Source organism: Somniosus microcephalus, chromosome 9 (assembly GCF_052327205.1).
Source record: "Somniosus microcephalus isolate GS21.2 chromosome 9, FLI_Smic_1.0, whole genome shotgun sequence".
Classification (NCBI taxonomy): Eukaryota; Metazoa; Chordata; class Chondrichthyes; order Squaliformes; family Somniosidae; genus Somniosus; species Somniosus microcephalus.
The window spans coordinates 16,023,298-16,049,241 of NC_140995.1; the positions used below are offsets into that span (position 1 = coordinate 16,023,298).

General features: G+C 41.3%; 1 protein-coding gene across 5 annotated transcripts in view; it reads right to left on the reverse strand.

Moving 5' to 3' along the window:
- trappc12 (trafficking protein particle complex subunit 12) overlaps positions 1-25,944 on the reverse strand; it is a 111,932-nt gene that overhangs the window by 36,351 nt on the left and 49,637 nt on the right. For all 5 annotated transcript variants that reach the window (XM_085996402.1, XM_085996403.1, XM_085996405.1 and 2 more), the window contains exons 6-8: positions 19,394-19,506; positions 15,821-15,893; positions 5,266-5,339 (exon numbers count right to left, since the gene is read on the reverse strand). In XM_085996402.1, the coding sequence (XP_085852528.1) occupies positions 5,266-5,339; positions 15,821-15,893; positions 19,394-19,506 (260 nt within the window). The remainder of the gene's footprint in view (positions 1-5,265; positions 5,340-15,820; positions 15,894-19,393; positions 19,507-25,944) is intronic.

Below are 25,944 nucleotides of genomic sequence, written 5' to 3' on the forward strand. Positions count from 1 at the left end.
CTGTTTTACTGTGGTTTCTGTTTATTCACTGTTGGAGACTCGTTCCCGACGGAGGTCTAAACGCTGACCTGCTTGCCGCGCCGGCCGTCTCTCGAGTGCACCCTCCCAGTCCGTTATTGCTTGCCTCCGATTTCGCTGCCTGTCTCAGCTGTAGAGCCCGCTGCTGGAGCTCCAGCCTGACGCCCAGGAAGGATTAGTGCAGTACCCGTCACCAGCTTGGCCAGCTGGTGCTGTGCACGCGTGGGTTCGAATCCCATCCTCGTCGCCACTGTAGTGTCCGTGTGTAGATAAAGACACTGAAGACAGGAGTTGGTTCATAGGTATTTACTAAGCAAGTCTGGGGGGGGGTTTCTAAAAGGATATACACAATACACAGGCTTATATAGCCCAAGTGGCAATTACCGGCATTACGCACACCTGGGGCTCTTAAAGGCACATACACCATAATTGCTCTTAAAGGCACATACACCACAATATTTACTAGAATGGTACCAGGGATGAGGGACTTCAGTTACGTGGAAAGACTAGAAAAGCGGAGGTTGTTCTCCTTAGAGCAGAGAAGGTTAAGAGGACATTTAATGCAGCTGCTCAAAAATCAGGAAGGGTTTTTATAAAGTAAATAAGGAGAAACTATTTCCAGTGGCAGAAGGGTTGGTAATCAGAGGGCACAGATTTAAGGTCATTGACAAAAGAACCAGGGTTAGAGGAGGAGAATTCCAAAGATTCACAACCCTCAGTGAAGAAATTCCTCCTCATCTTAGTCTTAAATGGCCAACTCCTTATCCCGAGGCGATGCCCCCTAGTTCTAGACTATCCAGCCAGGGGAAACAACCTCTCAGCATCTACCCAGTCAATCCCGCTCAGAATCTTGAATGTTTCAATGAGATCACCTCTCACTCTTCTAAACTCCAGGGAGTATCGGCCCAATCTACTCAATCTCTCCTCATAGGAGAAACCTCTCATCCCAGGAATCAATCTAGTGAACCTTCGTTACACCGTCTCTGAGGCAAGTATATCCTTCCTCAGATAAGGAGACCTAAACTATGCACAGTGCTCCAGGTGTGGTCTCACCAAAGCCCTGTACAATTGTAGCAAGACTTCCTTACTCTTGTACTCCAAACCCCTTGCAATAAAGGCCAACATGCCTTCCCAATTGCTTGCTGTACCTGCATGCTAACTCTTGTGTTTCCTGTACGAGGACACCTAAATCTCTCGGAACACCAACGTTTAATAGTTTCTCACCATTTAAAAAAATATGGTTTCTCTATTCTTCCTACCAAAGTGAATAAGTTCACGTTTCCCCACATTATACTCCATCTGCCACCTTATTGCCTACTCACTTAACCTGTTTATATCCCTTTGCAGGCTCTTTGTGTCCTCCTCACAGCTTACTCTCCCACCTAGCTTTTTATCGTCAGCAAACTTGGATACATTGCGATCAGTCCCTTCATCCAAGTCATTAATATAGATTGTAAATAGCGGAGGCTCAAGCATTGATCCTTGTGGCACCCCACTAGTTACAGTCTGTCAATGTGAAAATTACCCGTTTATCCCTACTCTGTTTTCTGCCCATTAACCAATCCTCTATGCATGCTAATATATTACCTCAACCCCATGAGCCCTTATCTTGCACAACAACCTTTTATGTGGCACCTTATCGAATACCTTCTGGAAATCCAAATATACTACATCCACTGGTTCCCCTTTATCTACCCTGCTAGTTGCATCCTTAAAAAACTCTAATAAATTTGTTAAACACCATTTCTCTTTCATAAAAGCATGTTGACTCTGCCTAACCATATTATGATTTAAGTGCACTGTTTCCACTTCCTTAATAATGGATTCCAGCATTTTCCCCGATGACTGATGTCAGGCTAAGTAGTTCCCCGTTTTCTTTCTTCAATACTGGAGTTACATTTGCTACCTTCCAGTCCGCTGGGACCATTCTAGAATCTAGGGAATTTAGGAAGATCACAACCAATGCATCCACTATCTCTGCAGCCACCTCTTTTAGAACCCTAGGATGTAGGCCATCAGGTCCAGGGGATTTGTCAGCTTTTAGCCCCATTAGTTTCTCAAGTACTTTTTCCTCTACTGATCTTAATTACTTTAAGTACATCGCTCTCATTATCCCCTTGGTTCCCCACTATTTTTGGTATGCTTTTTGTGTCTTCTACTGTGAAGACAGATTCAAAATATTTGTTTAAAGTCTCAGCCATTTCCTTATTCCCTATTGTAATTTCTCCTGTCTCAACTTCTAAGGGACCAACGCTTAATCTTGCTACTCTCATCCTTTTCACATACTTGTACCTCTTACAATTTGTTTTTATATTTCTTGCTAGTTTACTCTCATTCTATTTTCTCCCTTTTATGGTCATCCTTTGCCGTTTTCTAAAGCTCTCCCATTCCTCAGGCATACTACTGTTCTTTGCAACATTATAAGCTTCTTCTTTTAATCTGATACTATCCTTAACTTCTTTAGTTAACCACAGATGGATCACTTTTCCCGTGGAGTTTTTATTTCGCAATGGAATGTATATTCCTTGAGGAGTTTGGAATATTTCTTTAAATGTTTGCCACTGCTTATCTACCATCATGCCTTTTAATCTAATTTCTCAATCTACCTTAGCCAACTCGCCCCTCATACCTATGTAATTGGCTTTATTTAAGTTTAAAACTCTAGTTTTGGACTTAAGTTTGTCACTCTCATACTCTGTGAAATTCTATTATATTACGATCACTCTTCCCCAGAGGATCCTTTACTAGGAGTTTACTAATTAACCTTGTCTCATTACACAATACAAGATTTAAAGTACCCTGTTCCCTTGTTGGTTCCACAACGTATTGTTCTAGGAACTGTCTTGAATGCATTTTATGAACTCGTCCTCCAGAATACTATTCAAATATGGGGGTACAGTTTTTCCTCTCTTATCCAAAAGTGCGGAGGACAATTGTGGCAACTCTTTCACTGCCCCATCCCACCAGAAAAGGAGGATCAAACCTACGACCTTCCTAGTGAGTATTGTTCAGCTACTTACATAACCATCTGAGTCATCAGGAGAACTGAAATAACTCACCTTCACACTGTGTTCCAGCTTCTCTGTAGATGGCAAATCTGGTTCAGCTACAAGGATTGCCTGTCTTCATGATCTTAATCTATCTCTGGGCAAAGCTACATGAGGAATTTACACTCAACCAACTTTATGTAAAGTAACATATAGCACACCTACAAGCTCCAGAAACTAGTCCAATCAGAAACTTCATAAGGGTTCTTACACCCATTAGTTTATCAAGTCATAGAAAGACTTAAAGCTGCAGCTTTTCAGCCTAACAAAATTCTTAAAATTAAAATTCAACCACTAAATCTTTGATACTATACAACAGCACCAAACAAGTGAGCTGCCATCACACTGCTCAGGTATGCGTACATGGTGCCAAAGGTCTTCCTTTGTACAAATACATTACTATGCATTTGTCCTCAGTCACGTTCCCAAAAAGGACAAGTCAGACAAATGCAGAAGCATCCAGAAACCGTGGGCCTGGACTCTCTGCAGTGTGGAACTCAGCCAAGAGCAGAAAGATCTCAGGACCGATCTCTATCCGTGCTGAATTAGCTGACCTCCAAATGGGTGGTTGGGCTCGACGGTGAAAATCATCCATCATTCTCACTGATCACTCTCTAGTGACTCCTGTTTGAAAGTATGTATGTGTCGATATCTGGTGAAAATTAGGTCAGAGCTGGCTATGATGCCCCCACAGTCGAATAGGCTCTGAACACTGACTGCTTCGATTTGCACAAGAGGAACGGCCACTTGAGAAAGAATCTAGAGGGAAGCTAGTGCCTGTAGAACTGTTCCACTGTATCAGGAGAGATGAGGAGGTGTAAAAAAACCCCACAATGATAATAAATCAGGCAGGACCAGGATGCTGCTTCTAAATTGGAAACAGTCTTATAAATTAGTTCAAAATACTATAAAATAAATCGGAGTGATGAATGGGATTTATTTAATGGTCAGGGCTAGTCACGTGCCAATGCGCTAATAGGAATAACAACGTTCCAATTCACACCTAGCTGAAACATGAAAAGGTTTTGATGTATTTCGATAGAGGAGTTAGTACAGTAAAGCTAGTTGTGGTGTTTTAACCCATTTTATGTCATTAGAGAACATTTTAACATCTTGAATTGTTCCAGATTAAATCATTTAGAATGGAAATGGCACTCAGAGTTTAGGATCAGAAGTGAATTAGGATTAAAAAAGGTCCAATTGAATTGACAGTTGATGGTGATGATTGTAATGCTACAAGACAGCAGAGGGCGGTGTTCTGCACTATAATAAATTGACCTATATAAATTTATTCTGATTTTTCCATGCAGAATACCACAGCTGGTGCCCTGGCACACATTTGTAGCATTTCTAATAGGAAAACCTGGTATGTTTTAAAAGAGGCATTTTAGATAACCTTCCCTTTTGACCCATTAATTGAACTGATTGGGTTATCGGATACCATTCCTAAAATTTCAGTGTCTGTTGCTGTGGTAAATTTAAATGATTTTAGTTCCCTGGACAGATGAATTACGTTATCTAATTAATTAGTGCTGTTTGCTTATCTGGTTTAATAATTTATATCTTCTGTTCACTCATCATTTTTGAAATGGTAAACAGTAGCCCATAAACATGTGTATCTTACTGTAGAGGTAGGAATAAAGCAGAATTTTAAATAATATAATCAAGGAGTCTAGATATCACAATTAGCCTGGTAAAATCACGTATAAAGGTCAAGGCTTTAGAAATGATCTGAATTGCAAATGTTACCATATCCTTCCCATGGTTTTCCCCCCCAAATATTTAATTTCTGTTGTAAATGTTTGTTACAAGCACTGCAATGATCAATTGCACAACATGCGTCCAGTAAAGAAAGGCAATTTTCACATCAATGCTGGTTTATTCATCTTTGAGCATCCCACTGCAGTATGTACTGGTTCTTTGGGACATGCTTTATTAGAAATAATAAATAAATCTTTCTAGAACTGGACATTGCTTTGGATTTCAGAACAAGTTACATATGTCTGCACACAAGCTATTTTTTTTCCCCGTAAAAACAGATGATCTTGACTTAGGGTTTAAATCAACTGTACACTCCCAGTTTCTTTGACCTCCTACGATACACATTTACAGGAATTGATTAAACTGCTGCATTGTCCACAGAAGTGCTCAGATTATCAGGTATATACGGTAATTCTGCAGCTCACAGCCACCCACGTACCTTCATCATCAGCAGGCAGTTTGCCATGGAGTACATCACACGCCCCAGACGTGACCTCCACAACTGCACAGAAGCTGCAAGACACAAGAGCATCTCATGAAGATATGGCACACAAATAATTGCTTTCTGTTACTGGCTTCATTGATTCAACTACCAGTTAGCACTGCCTATGGATTACAATAATTGACGAATATTCTATCATTATTACTTCCTAGGAAAAAAAATATTGCCCGTGCGTTGCTCCTGCAAAGCAACAATAGGGCTACAAACAGATTTATAAATGCTGATGTTAATGTCTTGTTTGTATTGGCTAATGTGGCCTTTATAAAATTTTCTTTTTTTTTTCCACGGTTAGAATATCTGCTTAGACAGGAGAATACAAGTGATGGAAATTCTGCCATACCTCCACTACAGTTAATTTTATGAAAATCATGCAAGATTAAAAAAAAATTCTATTGCAATTAGGGGGTGTACTACATTTCAGAATATATTATAAAAGCAAAGTAGAAATAAATAACGTAAGTCTATACAAGGCCAATATGCAGCACCACATCACATCCTTCGGTCACACTGTTAACATTGACACGAATGGCCATGAATAATTAAACTTTCACAGCTTAACTATGCCATACTAATATAACTATAGCCTCAAGGATGCAGCTGTATTGCATTACTTACAAGAATTATGTACTTGCTGGGTATACTTGCCTATTTATATATCAAGAGAGTCATAAAACCCTGAATCCCCCCCCTCTTAATCCTTCTCCAATTTCTCCTGATATTTTTCCCAGTGGTCTTAAAGGCAGTGACTCATACTAGCGAAGCACTGGCCCTCAGTATGGCCACAAGCCAAGTGGCCATTCTTCTTGTGGGAGCAATGGACAGCAAGCATTAAGGAGCTATTCAGCTACAGGCTCCTCACAGCCAGAGCTGACCTTTTTTTTTCCCTCATCAGTGTTCACCCTTCCTTTTCTCAACTGAAAGTGCTGATGCCCTGCTGGGGTGCTCATCACCTTATGGTACCTCACCCAGGTGACAATTATTGATACATGAGCCCAGAGTGCAAGTGTCAGTAGAATATTTTAATTGTGAGGGTCATCACAGCCAAAACCAATCTTGTCCTTTCCCAAAGTTCACACACAAGCACTTACAGCAGGGCTCACTGGATTAGTGATCAGTAATGGGAACATTTGCTGATTTTCTCTCCCTAATTCAGGAACGCCAAGGACAGTTGTAGTCCCTCCACTGCTAACCCCAGCTGCGATCAGCTAACTCAGCACAAACTTGGTACCTTTGAGGTGTACTGCTCAGCTACTCAATCAATACATTTCATGAGCTATTTGGGAAGCTGGAAAGAAAAACAACAAAAGGAGAAGCATATGCCCATCCAGGTCAAAAATCATTCTGTAATTAATTTGGATTCAATGGTGCGCTCAATTTAATTGCTTCTAGGTGCTGCCACCTTGTTTGTTTATATTCACTTTTGATCCCATCCAGCACTGCCATCTTAGCCACTTGGCTTTGCTAAGAACCAATCCAGTCTGTCAGGAACCAATCCTCCAACATTTATCTTCAAAAGCAGAATTCTTGGCCCTGTCTCAACATATCAACATTTGAAGACATAGAACGTGAAATTCATACACAAGTCAAAGCGGCTTATTCTTCTATGAAATTATATCCTGCCTTGCACCACATACCCAAAACCGAGTGTGACAATGTTCAGAGTGAAAGAAATTATGAAGACAGTTAAAGGACGTTAAAATTGGAAGACAATAATTATGCACGAAGCTAAAAATGATTTCCAAAGTTACAGATGAAACAGTCAGAACCAGGTTTAATAAGGCAGGTATACACTCATCAAAATAAGCAAGTCGTACATGTCACTGTTACAAATGACATTAGAAATTCTTCCCCCATGTATATCTGTTGTGCTTTTTGATTTAAAGAGATCTTTTTCTCCTCAGAATCGTTGTTGGAGAAAAATAAGAGACTCAATATATTGTAAGTAAACCCATATGCAGCTGAACTGGAACTGTAGCCATGTTATATACATATACGTATATGCAATCTATAAATATTATGAGAATTGTTTTAATGATTAATTGTTTCAAAATTAGCTGCTGCAGAGTACTACTCACAATCTGTTTTTTTTGCTCCATTTCCATTTTTGTAGGTAACTTTGAATTAATCTCTACATTGTTAGATATCTGTAGCTACTTTTCTGCAGTATATTTAGGTCTGGTGCAGCTCACTGCAAGTAACTCAAACAGGAACCAAGCCCCAAGGTAGCATGCAAAAATATTACATTTAATTTTTAAGTGTTGCTTTACTTTTGAAATGTGCTTGTAAGGTGTAATAATGAACTGAATTCTCCAATTACAAAAAACTTAAAAGAAACAAGTTACTGAAGGTCTGCGGTTATTAAAACTATGGATACATACTTCAGTGTCTCTACAATGCATCAAAATTTGTGTAAATGTTAATATGGAAGTCTGTAAAGGTTTACAATTTGGCTTTATATTTTTCAGCCTCCTTAAAAAAGTGCAACATCCCCAATGAAACCTGGGAATCCCTGGCCCAAGACTGCACAAAGTGGAGGAGAAGCATCCGGGAAGGCGCCAAACACCTCAAGTCTCTTCGCCAGGAGTAAGCGGAAGTCAAGCGCAAACAGCGGAAGGAGCGCAAGTCAACCCAAGCACCCCACCCACCTGCCCCTTCATCCACCATCTGCCCCACCTGTGACATAGACTGTAGGTCCCGCATTGGACTCATCAGTCACCTGAGAACTCATTTTTAGTGTGGAAGCAAGTCATCCTCGGTTCCGAGGGACTGCCTAAGATGAGAGATTTTTTCATACAGCAAAATTAAAAAGTTAAAGATATCGCAAGTAATAAATTAGACATTGTACAAGCCTACACTGAGAAATCCTAATTTTCTATTGCTAATCCCAAATAAATTTGCTGCCATACCAAAAGTTAGGTCAGTAGTTTAGTGCGAAGAATACTTTTACAGAACCAAATCGGTGCACAAAATTGTAACCACGTTTGCCTACCTGACAGTTACTGCACTTCAACTTAACTCATTGTGCACGAAGCACCGAGATGTTTGGGAAATATATGGCACAAATAAAATCCAAGTCTTCCTTTTTATAAAATAATTACTGTACAGGCAGTTTACCTCTGCAAATCATACATTATTTGATAAATAAAAATGCCAAATGTAAGAAATGGGCATTTATTACTACTCTGGGACTGAAATTTTTTAACACTCCACAATTGAAATTTATATTGGCAACTCCTCTGCAATTTAGATACTGCAACATTTTACACAAGATAAATAAGAGCTACTTTTTGTGAAATCTCTTGTGTACGATGTACAGTGCTGTATTTACAAAATGGTAGGAAGTTATTTTAATTAAAACGGCAGGCCTGTTAAATGATATTTAAGGAAATATACCAAGACTATTTAATTTTGTATCTCCAGAGGACATTCATTCCAAAATTGCCAGTCTACCAAACCCAGTCTTCAGAGTGCCAGGGTTAAGGACATCTCCTCTGGGCTGGAAAGAAACTTGCAGTGGGAGGGGGTGGATCCAGTTGTCGTGGCCCATGTTGGTACAAACGACGTAGGTAGGACTAGGAAGCCGGTTCTGTTAAAGGAGTATGAGTAGCTAGGGGTCAAATTAAAAAACAGAACCTCAAGGGTAATAATCTCTGTATTATTACCTGAGCCACGAGCGAATTTGGCTAGGACAAATAAAATTAGAGTTAAATGCGTGGCTCAAAGACTGGTGTGGGAGAAATGGGTTTTGCTTCCTGGGACACTGGCACCAGTACTGGGGCAGGAGGGAGCTGTTCCGTTGGGACGGGCTTCACTTGGCCAGTGCTGGGACTAGAGTCCTGGCGGATCATATAACTAGGGCTGTAGAGAGGGCTTTAAACTAACTAGTGGGGGGGGGGGGGGGGTGAGGGGGGGAGGTTCCTAGAGAGCAAATAATAAAAATGACAACAGAGAAGGTCATAGACTTAGGTAGCAGTGGGGAAATTAAAAACCAGAGCATGTCAGGAAGGGGCAGAAGGTATGGAGTAAAAGGTAAAGTAATAAAAAGGGCAAAAGCAGGAACTAAGTGTCACAAAACATATTTGAAAGTTCTCTATCTGAATGCACGTAGCATTCGTAACAAAATAGACGAGTTAATAGCACAAATAACTACATATGGGTATGATCTTGTGGCCATTACAGAAACATGGCTGCAGGGTGACAATGCCTGGGAATTAAACATACCAGGTTATTTAACGATCAGGAAGGACAGGCAGGAAGGAAGGGGAGGTGGGGTGGCTATGTTAATAAAGGAAGGAATCACTGTAATACAGAGAAATGATATTGGGTCAAAAGATCAGGATAATGAAACAGTTTGGGTGGAGGTAAGGAATAATAAGGGGAAAAAACACGAGTGGGCGTAGTCTATAGGCCTCCGAACAGTTGCAACTCTGTTGGAAGGAGTATCAATCAGGAAATAGTTGAGGCTTGTAATAAGGGAACATCTATAATTATGGGGGATTTTAACTATCATATTAATTGGACAAATCAAATTGGGCAGGGCTGCCTTGAGGATGAGTTCATTGAGTGTATTAGGGATGGGTTTCTTGAGCAGTATGTAACTGAACCGACCAGGGGGCAAGCAACCTTGGATCTGGTCCTGTGTAACGAGACAGGATTAATTTAAAATGTCCTAGTAAAGGATCCCCTTGGAATGAGTGACCATAACATGGTTGAATTCCATATTCAATTAGAGGGTGAGAAGGTTGGATCTCAAACAAGCGTGCTAAGCTTGAATAAAGGAGACTATGAAGGTATGAGAGTGGAATTGAGTAGAGTGGGTTGGGAAAATAGATTAAAGGGTAAGACGATACATGATCAGTGGTGTACATTTAAGGAGTTATTTTACAACTTCCAAAAAATATATATTCCACTGAGAAGAAAAGGGTGTAAAAGAAAAGACAGCCATCCGTGGCTAAGTAAAGAAATTAAGGATAGTATTCGACTAAAAACAAGGGCATATAAGGTAGCCAAATCTAGTGGGAGGATAGAGGATTGGTAAAATTTTTAAAAGACAGCAAAAAATAACAAAAAGATTGATTAAGAAAGGGAAGATAGATTATGAAAGTAAATTAGCAAAAAATATAAAAACAGATAGTAAGAGTTTTTATAGTTATATAAAAAGAAAAAGGGTGGCTAAAGTAAATGTTGGTCCCTTAGAGGATGAGGCCGGGAAATTAATAGTGGGAAATATGGAGATGGCAAAAACACTGAATGAATATTTTGTATCAGTCTTTACAGTAGAGGACACTAAGAGTATCCCAACACTGGACAAACAGGGGGCTATGGGGGGGGGGGGGGGGGGGGAGGAGCTAAACACGATCAAAATCACGAAGGAAGTGGTACTTGGTAAAATAATGGGACTCAAGGCGGATAAATCACCTGGACCTGATGGCTTACATCCTAGGGTCTTGAGGGAGGTGGCGGCAGGGATTGTGGATGCATTGGTAATAATTTTCCAAAACTCCCTGGACTCAGCAAAGGTCCCGGCAGACTGGAAAACTGCTAATGTAACACCCTTATTTAAAAAGGGCAGTAGACAGAAGGCTGGAAACTATAGACCGGTTAGCCTAACATCTGTGGTAGGTAAAATTTTGGAGTCCATTATTAAGGAGACAGTAACAGGACATTTGGATAATCATAATTTAATAGGACAAAGTCAGCATGGTTTTATGAAGGGGAAGTCATGTTTGACAAATTTGCTGGAGTTCTTTGAGGAAGTAACATATAGGGTGGATAAAGGGGAACCAGTGGACGTAATGTATTTAGACTTCCAAAAGGCATTTGACAAGGTGCCACACAAAAGATTATTGCTTAAGATAAAAAATCACAGGATTGGGGGTAATATTCTGGCATGGATAGAGGATTGACTATCTAACAGAAGGCAGAGAGTTGGGATAAATGGTTCATTCTCAGACTGGCAATCAGTAACTAGTGGTGTTCCGCAGGGGTCAGTGCTGGGTCCCCAACTCTTTACAATCTATATTAACGATTTGGAGGAGGGGACCGAGTGTAACATATCAAAGTTTGCAGATGATACTAAGATGGGAGGGAAAGTAGTGAGTGAGGAGGACATAAAAAACCTGCAAGGGGACATAGACAGGCTAAGTAAGTGGGCAGAGATTTGGCAGATGGAATACAATACTGGAAAGTGTGAGGTTATGCACTTTGGCAGGAAAAATCATAGAGCAAGTTATTATCTTAATGGCAAGAAACTGGATGGCAAAAAACTGGAAAGAACTGAAGTACAAAGGGATCTGGGGGTCCTGGTGCACGAAACTCAAAAGGTTAGTATGCAGGTGCAGCAAGTGATTAAGAAGGCCAATGGAATGTTGGCTTTCATTGCTAGGGGGATAGAATATAAAAATAGGGAGGTATTGCTTCAGTTGTACAAGGTATTGGTGAGACCGCACCTGGAATACTGCATACAGTTTTGGTGTCCATACTTAAGAAAAGACATACTTGCTCTCGAGTCAGTACAAAGAAGGTTCACTCGGTTAATCCTGGGGATGAGGGGATGGACATATGAGGAGAGGTTGAGTAGATTGGGACTCTACTCATTGGAGTTCAGAAGAATGAGAGGCGATCTTATTGAAACATATAAGATTGTGAAGGGGTTGGATCGGGTGGATGCGGGGAGGATGTTCCCGATGATGGGTGAAACTAGAACTAGGGGGCATAGTCTTAGAATAAGGGGCTGCTCTTTCAAAACTGAGATGAGGAGGAACTACTTCACTCAGAGGGTGGTAGGTCCATGGAAGATGCTGCCCCAAAAAGCTGTAGAAGCTACATCATTACATAAATTTAAAACAGAAATAGACAGTTTCCTAGAAGTAAAGGGAATTAAGGGTTACGGGGAGCGGGCAGGAATTTGGACATGAGTCTAGGTTCGGATCGAACATGGCCCTGTGGGTAGCAGAGCGGGCCCAGGGGCCGTGTCGCCTGATCCTGCTCCTATTTCGTGTGTCTAATTCTGTTAGATTCAGGAGATGGTTTTGTGATAGTAGATTGGCGGTTAGGATCAGATCAGCCATGATCTTATTGAATGGCGGAGCAGGCTCGAGGGGCCGATTGGCCTACTCCTGCTCCTATTTCTTATGTTATGTTCCTTGTATATATCACCACTTGTCTGTGGCTGGGAGTCAAGATGTACCGAGTTAGGATTATGCAGCCACAATGCCATCCAGCCAAAGCAAAGGTGGCTTTCTTGATGAAGGAAGAACTCTCAGTATTCTCTTTTATTAAACAGAAATTTTATTTTTTTCCCCTCCACTCCGAAAAGTTCGACAAGCACTAGTTAATCTCTGGTAACCTCATACTCTGCGATACCGCGCCAAAATCACCTTTATTTATGCATAATCATGCTTGCTGACCAATGTTTCCTGTAATTCTCTTCTGGGTGTGTGGCTGCTTTAAGTGGCTGCGTGGCCCATTGACAGTTTCACGCATGTGCGAACCTTAACTTTGAAAAGCTGGGCCCGGGCTGTGCAGGACCAGCAGAGAGCCGCGCGGGCGTGCAGCTTAGAGGGAATGTTGTCGCTGACCTACGCTGGCTTCCGGTCCGGCAACAGCTCGATTTTAAAATTCTCATCCTCATTTTCAAATCCCTCCATGACCTCGCCCCCTCCCTATCGCTGTAACCTCCTCCAGCCCTAAAAGCCTCAGAGATCTCTGCGTCCTCCAATTCTGGCCTCTTTTGCACCCCCGATTTCAATCGCTTTACCATTGAAGTTTGTGCCTTCAGCTGCCTGGGCCCCAAGCTCTGGTATGCTTTCCCGAAACCTCTCCGTCCGTCTCTATCCTTTCAGACGTTCCTTAAAACTTACCTCTTTGACCAAACTTTTGGTCACTTGTCCGAATATCTCCTTGTGGCTCGGTGTCAAATTTTGTTTGATAACGTTCCTGTGAAGCACCTTGGGATGTTTTACTACGTTAAAGGCGCTATATAAATGCAAGGTGGTGGTGTTGTTGTACTGAATATGACAGTGAATGATGTTTGGCTATTTGCAGCCCAGCTTGATCCCGCATACTTCCAGAGGTGGTTTCTCATTCTGGCTGAATGCCCTCCTTTCTGAAGTCATTGACAGCACTCCTAGCACCACTCAAACTGAGATCAGCTAAACCAGCGCAGAGAGGATTGAACAGCGGCATTTTCTTGGATTTAGACTGGGCTGTGCACTGGATAAAAATCACAGAAACATCCGCGGAGCAGAAGTCCCGTATTGGAATTTAGTGATCACCAATTGTAATGATTGATCAAGCCCTGCCAAAACCAGAACTCTTATTTATCTGCGTGATTGCTTTCACGATTAATGATCGTTAAGTGTTCAGTTGTATTGCTCAGATTAGCAGCAGTGTACCTCTAATTATAGTTTAAACTTGGGAAAGAATTTCTCATGCTGAAATAACAGAAGGCCTACAATTGGAAGTACAGTACAGGAAACTCGATTTACCAGCACCTAAATAACCCGAAATCTCTGTTAACCGGCAAAATGCAGGAGTAGGTTCAGGTAAGTTTTACTTCATATTAGTGGCAGTTCCTGGATCTGTGGCTGTGTAACTGGGGTTTGTGCACTTGTTGCGAAGCAACAGGGATGCTTGGTCTGTGGCCGGAGTTCCTGTACATGTTGCTAAGCAACAGGGAAGCCTGGATTTGTTGCTGTGTACGGAGCTCTCGTACCTTTTAAACTATGCCTCTCTGTAATCCGGACCTTTTGATAAACCGGCACCACGCCGGTCCCGTTGGTGCCGGATAAGAGAGTTTCCTGTACTACTAATTTGTTTGCGACAATAAAAGAAACAGATTTTGTTTCAGAAATGTGGAGTTTTCAAAGCAAACAGTGACATTTTCTGAGACAAAAATCAGAGTTCCCCCCTATGTGATTCATGGAGTTCACATCCTGTTGCCTCTGCACAAGCCCATGTTCTGCTGGCCCTTGGTGTCCCAATGCTCTCTGCTTCTCTCCATCTGACTTGAGTTACAACATCCAATCGCACCTGCCCAAATCTTGATACTTTGCTCACCTGCCCGTGTCCCAATACAAAAATAAAAAAAAGAGGGATATAAAAAAGGAACAGAAAATGAAAGTGAGAGGAGTTCAGAAAGTTGGAAGATATCTTGTTTCTACATTCTAACTTTTGATTAGATTTCATTGGCAAAATCAATGATGTGGTTGACAGATGGTGCCAGTTATTGACAGCGTTGAAATATTTTTGAATGTAATCAAAGGTTTTTTTTTAATCCTTGTAAGGGTAGGTAGGCTGTTTGCAATCCATGGGTTGCCTCAGATGTAGTGAGCATTTGTTTGTATCTAATGTTGTCCTGCCCAAACCAATTATATCTGGTGTATTGTAGCATCATTTTTTTTGGGGGGAGGGGAGGGGGAAAGAGAAAGAAGCAAATGTTTCCCTTTTTGTAATTTTTAATCTAGTTTCTTGTATGCAACCTCTGTATCCAAAAGGGTGGACTCCCACCCAGCTCATTTAGTGATGCAATTACCCCTGTAGCCAGTCACCAGAACTAGCTCTTTCTCCCACACCTCTATTGCGGGATCCTAGGCTCAGCACCTCCCCAATCGATTTGATCTCAGATTAGAAGCAGCATGTATGACCCTGCTCCATGATCCCCTCACATCATTAGAATATAGAGTTTAATTCTAAAGGCTGCGACGAGTAGAATATTAACAATTCTACCACTAACAAGTTCCACCAGGGGAATACTGCTCCTTTAATATGGTAAAATAGTGAAAACATGCCCAATATTAGCATGTTAATGAATTCTAAATATTCTAACTCAAGCAACGAAAATCATATGCAAATGACGGGGATAAACAATTATCAGGTATGCCATGAAGTCAGATCAACTGCGTTCAGATCTATAGTCATGCTCCTCTGTTCTGCCAGTTTCTCTAGCTGCATAATTGGCTAAACTGTGTGCATCCAGTACTTCACAGATATGCACAAGGCTCTGTCAAATTTTGGCCAGTCGGAGTTATCTGCTCCATGCAGCTGTGGGATGTTTGTAAGTTAAGCTAAAGATTGATGTACAATTACAGGCTTTATTGACAGGTGACAGGACAGCCTTCAAAATGCAATGGGGTTAGCTACATTTATTAGGCTTTCGCAGTTTTCAAGCAATGCAGCATTTCACCTGTATAATAATTTCACTAAGTATAGTTTCTTTAAATTACTTCTATATAAATTAACAATTTTCTCAAAAAAAAAAAAAAAAATTTTTTTTTAAACGCTCCCCAAATTTACAACATAATTAAAAGTTGAAATTAAGCGTGATGCTGAAGGGTAAACAATTCACAGCACCCATGAAAATATTTAGATCACTGTGTGGCTGCTCTATTTAAACTGCTCGAAAGTGATGTGACTTGTGCAACACTATAGTTACCTATGAAAACTGGTATTGGTCTTTAATATGAAAACTCGGTATTAAGAAAATTCACACCTTGTCTGTTCTCCGAGGATATGCTGATCATACTTCCATCTTCAGCTAGTCCTTGTTCCAGGTTATCACGAACCTGCATGAAAGGTAAATCATTTTTAAAATCTAGAAGGTGCAAAGTTACACATTCATTAAGATATTCAAAGCAACAAAAGGATTGCCAGGTGGTTTCGCTCCAAACAGATTTTGGTATATATCCCAGCATGGTGCTAATGAAAAATTATACTGTGAAGTTAACTACACATCAAAGGATGCGAGTCAGACAAAAGAATGAATGTTCAAACAGACATTATTATTTGTGAAAATTTAAAAACTCAAGTGAAATAAACTTAAGCCTCCCTGTTTTATTAAATTACAAACTATGAAAGGAAAAAGAAACCCCATGGTAAGTCTTCACAGGAAGGAAAATAAGCAGCCAAATTAAGTTATGCAAGATAAAATAATTGAAATTACTACACTTCGGGCAGTGCTTTATACAAAAAATATACTCCTACTAGCATTTCCTTCGAAGTATTGAGAATTTTTTTTAAAATATGAAAATGGGGAAAGATTTTAACCAGGTTTAAACCACTTATTGTAACAAAAATGCATCCAGAATGGCATAAATGTTTATTTAAGGTTTGTCATCAAATGCAAATGCTGCATTTTGGGACTGCAGCAGCAAGCCAGATGATGTTTTAATAGCCAAAAGCAACGCTTGAAGACATTAACTGCACGCCTGATGTAATGTATGTGATCCAGGGGGCAACAAGTTACAAATTAGAACCCGGGAATTGCAGTCAATACGATTTTTATTATACCCATGGTCTAATTAATTTCCAAGAAGTGGGAAACAAGAGTGCTCAAGTTGCAGTCGGCGTTTTACAATGTCAATGGGCAATACGCCATGGCCTACTACAATCAGAAAATCTGCAGAAGACATCCCATAGGCTACTGAGCGACATTTCCAAATGTGCTTTTCAGCCAATCCAATAGTATACAATCTACTTGGGATAATTCAGTCGTTTCTGTGCTAAACAATTTGAATTGTCCAATAAATTAAATTAAGCAACATAAATAACAGCAGCGTGTGAATTTAAGTATTTAAAAATGTGAAATATCAGACCATTTGAACGAAACAACCTTCAAGAGTAGTTTGCTCTACAATTTCTTATATTAGATAGGTGTGGTGGTGGGTACTGACCATGATAAAAAGTCGTTATTTTAGAAGTGAAATAAGCAAGCGTATTTCATAATTTACATTTTTTTTTTTTTAATTGAAATAATGTCAGATACACTGTTCAGCATAATTTACTCAAAGGAAACGCTAACAGACTGACGGTCATTCTATTTGTGGAAAGCACAATAGCACAGCACACTGAAATTTCAACACACCATCACAAATTGGTGGTCTAACAATTCCCTACACAGCAAGCACCTGATCTCAGCTGTGCTGTTGTGGTGAGTTAGCCAATGAAAGATGGAAACCAAAGAGAGAGATACCAGTTCTCTCAATTTCACAAAGACCGTAAGATAAGATGTATGTCACCACCATCTGCAACCCTCACACTCATCAAACCTTACTTCAAGATGAAATATAGGCCTCTGTAAAACTTGTTCACCGGGCATCTGAATTTCATTATATGGACATCCAGAACATTACCATACAAGGATTTATGCAAATTTCAAGTTGAAACTTGAAAAATGGTAAACTTGAAAAAATAAAAGCACAGGAAACTTTGTGCTATCCGGCACCCACGGGACCGAGCTGCTGCCATTGCCTCAAAACTGCCGTACTCTCCAGAGTTAATGTTGAGAGATACGGAGATTCTTATCTCCGTATTTGACAACAAACACTGTTGCTTAGCAACAGCTTCTAAACACTCGGGTGTGGCCTGCAAGCTCTGTAGCTGAAGCTGTTGCTATAGCTATAGACCTTGCACAGCTTGACTGTTCAAACAAAGCAAAAAAAAATCAAAGAATAAAAAACGGCTGCTGATCTTTGCCGGTGGCTCCAGATTGCCGGATAGCTCACCTCCGGATAGCACAAAGTTTCCTGTACTAAGTAGTGGTCATTTATATGAAAATAAATCACCTATAATGTTGGGCTGCATGAGCCATTCAGCTTTCAGATCTGTTTGACATCAAAAATTACCACTAGCCCACTTATTCACTAAATCACAACTGCTGCGGGCCATCTTTACAACCTCATATCCGTCTTAAATGTTGAAATGATACCAAACCTTCAGTGGCTCAACAAATAGTGAATGTTCATTACTTCAGGCAGATAGTTGATCACTTAACTGGTTAATAAACACAGCGGAGTGAATAGCTTACACGTTCTATAGCAAGTGTCTTAGAGGTGAAAGAAAGCTATATCCTGCCTACAGATAAGGGGTCGGCCATTTAAGACTGAGATGAGGAGGAATTTCTTCACTCAAAGGATTGTGAATCTTTGGAATTCTCTGCCCCAGAGGGCTGTGGATGCTGAGTCATTGAGTACATTCAAGGCTGAGACAGATAGATTTTTGGACTCTAGGGGAATCAAGGGATATGGGGATCGGGCGGGAAAGTGGAATTGAGGTGGAAGATCAGCCATGATCTTATTGAATGGCAGAGCAGGCTCGAGGGGCCGTATGGCCTACTCCTGCTCCTAATTCTTATGTTATGTTCTACCTGTACAATGTAACCGTGATGAGTTTGTGAAAAATTGCAAAATGGTCAACAGATTGCTCCCCCCCACCTTACATCTATAATATTTACACAATTAAAATAATTTTTACAATTCACTGGTGATATTGCATGTCTACTCTATGAAGAGAGCCCCCCACAAACTGGTATTTGAGCCTCCAAACCATCTTTCCTCATACAGAGCAATGACATTTTTAAGTACATTGGCCAATGTAATGGTGATCACAAGTTGCATTGGATGACTATTGTAGAGAAACCAGGTGAGAAACTTTACTAATGCAGTACACTATGGCGTGGTAGGACTTCCATACCTGTGATTTCCCCACATGATAAATTCCCTTAACTGACCCCAGAAAGATGCCAAGGAAGACCCGGCACTTGCCCCATATGGAATTTTGGGGGGGGGGGGGGGGGGGGTGGTGACGTTAGTGAGGGAGAGCAAATCAATTTGATCTGCTCTCGCAACCTAAAAAAGGTAGCTTAAAAGTTGCACTGGGAGAGATTGCTTACTCACTTCGCCGAGAACAGCCATGACTAAGAGAAAAGCACAAATAAAAATAAATTCAAACTTTAAAAACTTAAGAATGTGTGGGGAGATGCAATCAATTAGGTGCAACAGCATACAAGTTGTTCCCTTTGGGAATTCCCGACAACAGCCATCTAAATATGTAAATTGTTTCCATCTCGGAATACATTTTCATGTATGACTGTTTCATGTATGACGAGACAATCCGAAAAATAAATGATTCCAACCAGACCTTTCGCCATACCATACAGTAAACTTGCAACAGGATCCTCCTCAGACTTTTCTAAAATGGCAAACCTCAGGTGAACGGACTACATTTCTCAGAAGTATGACTCAATTGGACCAACACACAAGTACATTTTTAGATCACAAGTTCCTACCTTTAGGCAAATCACTTTCATGCTGTGCAGCCTGTCCAATGATTCCTGCGGTTTCCCCAAGTACTGTGGAAGTTCTGCATGAAGGACTCGCATAGAAAATGGTAGCATGGACCCTACAGATGGAATTGAAAAAACTATGACTAAACAGCAACAACCAATTTTGTTTTTACCTTTTTTGCGTTGTCAAAAATACTTGAATTTTAATCTTTTATGTGGGGATCCTTAATTCATAACATTGAAGAATATTCACAATATAAACTCTTACAATATATCTCATTTTATGCAATTTTGAAGTCAAAAAATCATTGCCATCACTTCAATTTGAATTATCGCTAAAACAGCAATAACATCCATGTTAACGGACCTTTGGCTCTCCTTTCCAATCCTCAGGCTGTAAATCAGTTCTGTAAATAGGATCTTTGTGGCTGTAAACTGAGGACCCATTTTCAAGAGTTCTACCTGGTTTTTTAGAATTCTGCTGAACTTGCAGATGTGATGCACAATTTTTGCAGAATGCCATTAAAAAGTCAGAGAAAAACAAAATAACCAAAAACATTGGCCCTGAATTTGCGGTCGGAGGCTTCCCGCAGGGAAATGCCTCAGATCCGCAAATAAAATGCCCGCGTACCTGGTGGTCCGGAGACTCGCGGTCCTGGGCCTCTCCGAATACCCGTGGGTAGAGGCCCACTCATCCCATGGGTGCACATGGTTCACAAGCACCCCTGGGATCACGTGGGCCGGCCCAACCAATAAAAGGGAATCCCCATTCATGCTTATAGGAGTTCCGTATGTACGGAAATCCCGTAAGCATGAATGGGAATACCCCAAAAAATGCATCTACACATCAAATTTTTAAAAAATTACATATTTAAAATGAACTAAAATGCCATTTAATTAAATATTTAAAACAAAAATTTAATTTTTTGAAAAATAAATTTAAATGTTTTAAAAGGGGCTAAAAATAACCTTACCTTATTGCACAGGATTTTTAATGTATAAATGATCGATAAAAATTTATTTTTGCTTTTTCAAACTGTTATGCTGGTAAAAGCAGGCCGTATGCTTTTATCAGGCGCAAGAATTTCACGGGCATTCGCTGGACAGAACTCTCCGCCCACGGATGCCCTTTTCCCGGGGATGCGGTGGATCTGTCTGTAAGGGCCACACTTTCACAGCAAAATCACTGAAACAGAACTTGCGTATTAACTCGAGGAATAGAACATTTGTAAACCATTAAATGGGCTAATGTCGGCTTCTCTTCCTCCAATCCCCAATACAAACAATAACTGAATACATATTCTTCTAGGTGAAAAAGCAACTTGTGCGCTAATTTTTCCATTTCCTGTGACGTTGCTCATAGAAAGTCAGAGGATACACGGTTTTGGAATGTCAGGACTGATCTAGAATGGAGCACACAACGCGTTATATAATTCCAGAGGATCACCTGTGGTGTTGCCACCCGTCTACGGGTTAGTGATTGGTAGCTTTTCCCACTGTCTATATTGGAGTTGACTTAACACTGTGGTTATTTAAGCCGGAGCTAAGTGTGGCAGACACTTCGCATGTGTTGCCAAACCACAGTTCACCTTGCCCAAAGACGACAGGTGCCAGACCCCGCCTCCACCATTCCCCATATGCAGCGCGGACCTGTGAAGGAATTTTATTACAGAATTTCTAAAACACACACACGGTTTAATGACTAAGTTTTGTGACTTCTTTACGTGTTGTTTATGCATTAGGTTAGAAATTCAATTTTGACACTTATATAATCAATAGCTCAAAAAGTAACCCAAAGAAGTCGGTGCAAAATTGCCGACCAATGTAATTACAAAGTATTTACCGCACAGAAACAGGCCATTTGGCCAAACACAGCTGGCTTTGTGGCGGTTGCTGGTTATTTGGTACCTTTACTTGCATTTATATATGTCTTTCACATCCTCAGGATGTTCCAAAGTGAAGTACTTTTGAAGTGCATTGTGGTTGTCACTGTTGTAATGTAGACAAAAATAGCAGCCAATTTACACACAGCAATGGCTCACCAATAGCAATGGGATAATGACAGAAAAAGAAAAGACTTGCATTTCTATAGCGCCTTTCACAATCTCAGGATGTCCCAAAGTGCTTTACAGCCAATGAAGTACTTTTGAAATGTAGTCGCTGTTGTAATGTAGGAACCGCGCAGTCAATTTGCGCACAGAAAGCTCCTACAAATAGCAATGTGATAATGACCAGATAATTTGATTTTTTTTAAGTTATGTTGATAAGGGGTAAATATTGGCCACGACACCAGGGATAACTCCCCTGCTCTTCTTTGTATAGTGGCCATGGGATCTTTTATGTCCACCTGAGAGCGCAGATGGGGCCTCGGTTTAACGTCTCATCCGAAAGACAGCATCTCATAGAAACATAGAAGATAGGAGCAGGAGTAGGCCATTCGTCCCCTCCAGCCTGCTCCGCCATTCAATGAGATCATGGCTGATGATCCAAATTCAGTAGCCTGTCCCTGCTTTCTCCCCATACCCCTTGATCCCTTTAGCCATAAAAAATATATCCAACTCCTTCTTGAATATATTGGCGGTGCAGCGCTCCCTCAGCACTGCACTGGGAGTTTCAGCCTAGATTTTTGTGCTCAAATCTCTGGAGTGGGACTTGAACCCATGACCTTCTGACTCAGAGGCGGGCGTGCTGCCCACTGAGCTATGGCTGACACTAGAATTTACAGCACAGAAACAGGCCATTTGGCTTAATTAGTCTGTACCGGTGTTTATGCACCACAAGTGCCTCGAACCACCCTACTTCAGCTCACTTCATCAGCATAGACTTCTATTCCTTTCTCCCTCATGTACTTATCTAGCTTTCCCTTAAAAGCATCTATAAGCTATTCACCTCAACTACTCCTGTGGTAGCAAATTCCATATTCTAACCACTCTCTGGGTAAACGACCAGATAATGTGTTTTTTATTGGTTTAAATATCTAACTGACTAAATGCAAAATCAATCAGCATTGTGAACTTAACTGATAGTGGTTATATATTTTCACATATATATTTACACACACAAAAGTTGAGTGTGTCCATTTCACTTCAGATATGTCAAATTTTCTTTTACTGTTTTTGAAGAGAGGCAGTTATTTCATGCTGTTCTTTTTCTGACCTAAAGGCATAAATTTACCTTCCACCCTCACCGAACAATTAAACTCGGATTGATGTCAGGCTGAATTTACTTGCAACAATTAGAGCTTGTGGTTTAAAGGGTCACAGCTCTACCATAACAGTACTTTAAGTCGTTGTGAATTACAAGGGGTCAGCTGCCACGTGGGTGCCGCTGGCACGGCCAGCATTTATTGCCCATCCCTAATTGCTCTCGAGACGGTGGTGGCGAACCGCCTTCTGGAACCACTGCAGTCCGCATGGTGAAGGTGCTCCCACAGTGCTGTTAGTTTGGGAGTTCCGCGATTTTGACCCAGCAACGACGAAGCAGCACTCTCATCTCCGGGTCAGAAGGCTGTAGGTTCAAATCCCAACTTCAGCCAGAGGTGCCAAGTGGAGGATCCATCTCTGCCTCCTTCCGAGATCCCCACCATCACAGAAGCCAGTCTTCAGCCAATTCGATTCACTCCATGTGGTATCAAGAAACGGCTGAGCGCACTGGATATAGCAAAGGCTGTGGGCCCTGACAACACCCCGGCTGTAGGGCTGAAGACAAGCTCTCCAGGACTAGCCAAGGCCTCTAGCCAAGCTGTTTCAGTACAACACTGGCATCTACCTAAAAGTATGTCCTGTCCACAAAAAGCAGTCCAATCTAATCCAGCCAATTACTGTCCCATCAGTCCACTGTCAACCAGCAGCAAAGTGATGGAAGGTGTCGCCGACAGCACAATTAAGCAGCACTTGCTCACCAATGCTCAATTTGAGTTCTGCCAAGACCTCGACTCCAGAACCTCATTACAGCCTTAGTCCAAACATGGGCAAAAGAGCTGAATTCCAGAGGTGAGGCGAGAGTGACTGCCCTCGACATCAAGGCAGCATTTGACAGACTGTGGTATCAAGGAGCCCTAGTAAAACTGAAGTCAATGGGAATCAAGGGGAAAATGTTCTACTGGCTGGAGTCATACCTAGCACAAAGGAAGATGGTTGTAGTTGTCGGAGGCTAATCATCTCAGCCCCAGGACATCGCTGCAGGAGTTCCTCAGGGCAGTGGCCTAGGCGGAACCCCTTCAGCTGCTTCATCAATGGCCTTCCCTCCATCATAAGGTCAGAAGTGGGGATCTTCTGTACCACCAACGCACTGTGTCTGTAAGATGTACCCATCCAAAAGATGCACTGCGTAACTCGCCAAAGATTCTTCGACAACACCTCCCAAATCCGCGACCTCTACCACCTAGAAGGACAAGGAGAACTGGCGCATGAGAACACCACCCAACACCTCCAAGTCACACACCATCCTGACTTGGAAATATATCGCTGTTCCTTCGTCGTCGCTGGGTCAAAATCCTGGGACTCCCGAACTAACAGCACTGTGGGAGCACCTTCACCACGTGGACTGCAGCTGTTGCAGAAGGCGGTTCGCCACCACCTTCTCAAGAGCAATTAGGGATGGGCAATAAATGCTGGCCTTGCCAGCGACACCCACATCCGTTGAATGAATAAAAAAAAGGGAGTATTCTCTCGATAGGATGCCTCAAACCTGCTGTGTTGAGCAAGGATGCCAGAGTCCTTGAAGTCTATCAAAGCCAGCCAATCTTTACAGCAGACTGCAAAAATAATTTGAAGCACAGTGACTATTAACTGAAAAGAGAAGAGTTTGATTTTCAAAATTCCTTTCATGAACTCAAGATTGAGATTTTACCCACCTATATATCCCTATCAACGTCTTCGATGCACGCACCTGGATGGAAACAAAGTTTCTCACATACAATAGAACAAGTAAATAGGCCAGCTCTTAAAACTCAGTACATTGCTGGACATGCACTCCAATTCTGCATTTCACTTTTTTCACTGCTTAGAGCTGGGTATTTTTGGGGGGAAAGCAGTGAAGCCTCAGAGGTCAAATTATTCCCCTCAATAATCAGCTGTACAAACCTGCTGGGGCAGAGCATCAATTTATTTTCATGATGATTTCACCACTACAAAGACTAGGAGCCCATAAGCCCACCTGTTTTGCATGGAAGTTTGTAGTCGATAGAATCAATTCTAATCATCGGTGACAGTGTCATTGAAAGAGCAATCAGACAGTGTCTCTACTTTTATATTATACACTTATTTGTGCATTTTTTTTTGGTGATTGTGGAAATATTGTTCTCTTCAGTTCAATTCAAATGATCTATCACCACCATCAGTACTGAACACTCCAAGATAACACAGCGTGACTAGAGTAAATCTCCCTTTATTTGGTTTTAACCATGTGCCTTCATCAAGTGTCAGAAAACCTATACTGTTGTGAATTTTCTGTTTTAGGGACAGAAGTAGGCCATTTAGCCCCTCGAGCCTGTTCCGCCATTCAATGAGATCATGGGTGATCTGTGACCTAACTCCATATACCCGTCTTTGGCCCATATCCTTTAATACCTTTGGTTAACAGAAAGCTATCAATCTCAGATTTAAAATTGACAGCATGAACTCCATTTTGTGGAAGACCTCCAAACTTCTACCACCCTTTGCGTGCAGAAGGGTTTCCGAACTTCACTCCGGAAAGGCCTGGCTCTAATTTTTAAGATATGACCGAGTCCTAGATTCCCCAACCAGTGGAAATAGTTTCTCTCTATCGACCTCAACAGTTCCCCATAATATCTTAATCTTCTAAATTCCAGGGAATACAACCCTAGTTTGTGTAATCTCTCCTCGTAATTTAACCCTTGGGAGTCCAGGTATCATTCTGGTAAATCTACGCTGCACTTCCTAAGCGTTGGTGCCCAGAACTGAACACAGTACTCCGTGTGGTCTGACCAGGGCTTTGTACAGCTGCAGCATGACTTCTACCCCCTTGTATTCTAGTCCTCGAGATATAAATGCCAGTATTCCATTAGCCTTTTTGATTTTTTTTGTGTACCTTTAGTGATCTACATACATGGACCCCCAAAGTCTCTTTGGACCTCCACTGCTTCTAGCTTTTCACAATTTAGAAAGTACTCTGATTTTTGGACCTCTTTAGGTCCAAAGTGGATGACCTCACACTTACCTATATTGAAATCTATTTGCCACACTTTTGCCATTCACTTAATCTATTAATATCGCTTTGTAACTTTATGCTTCCATCTACACTGCTTACAATGCCGCCTATCTTTGTGCCATTTGCAAACTTGGAGATATGGCTCTCTATCCCATCATCTAAGTCGCTAATAGTGTACAGTTGAGGCCCCAACACAAATCCCTGTGGGACGCCACTCGTCACATCCTGCCAATTGGAGTACCTGCCCATTAACCCTACTCTGTCTCCTGCTGCTCAGCCAATCTCCTAACCAGGTCAATAATTTGCCCTCAATTCCATGAGCGTCAACTTTAGCTAACAGTCTCTAATGAGGAACTTTATCGAATGCCTTCTGGAAGTCCATA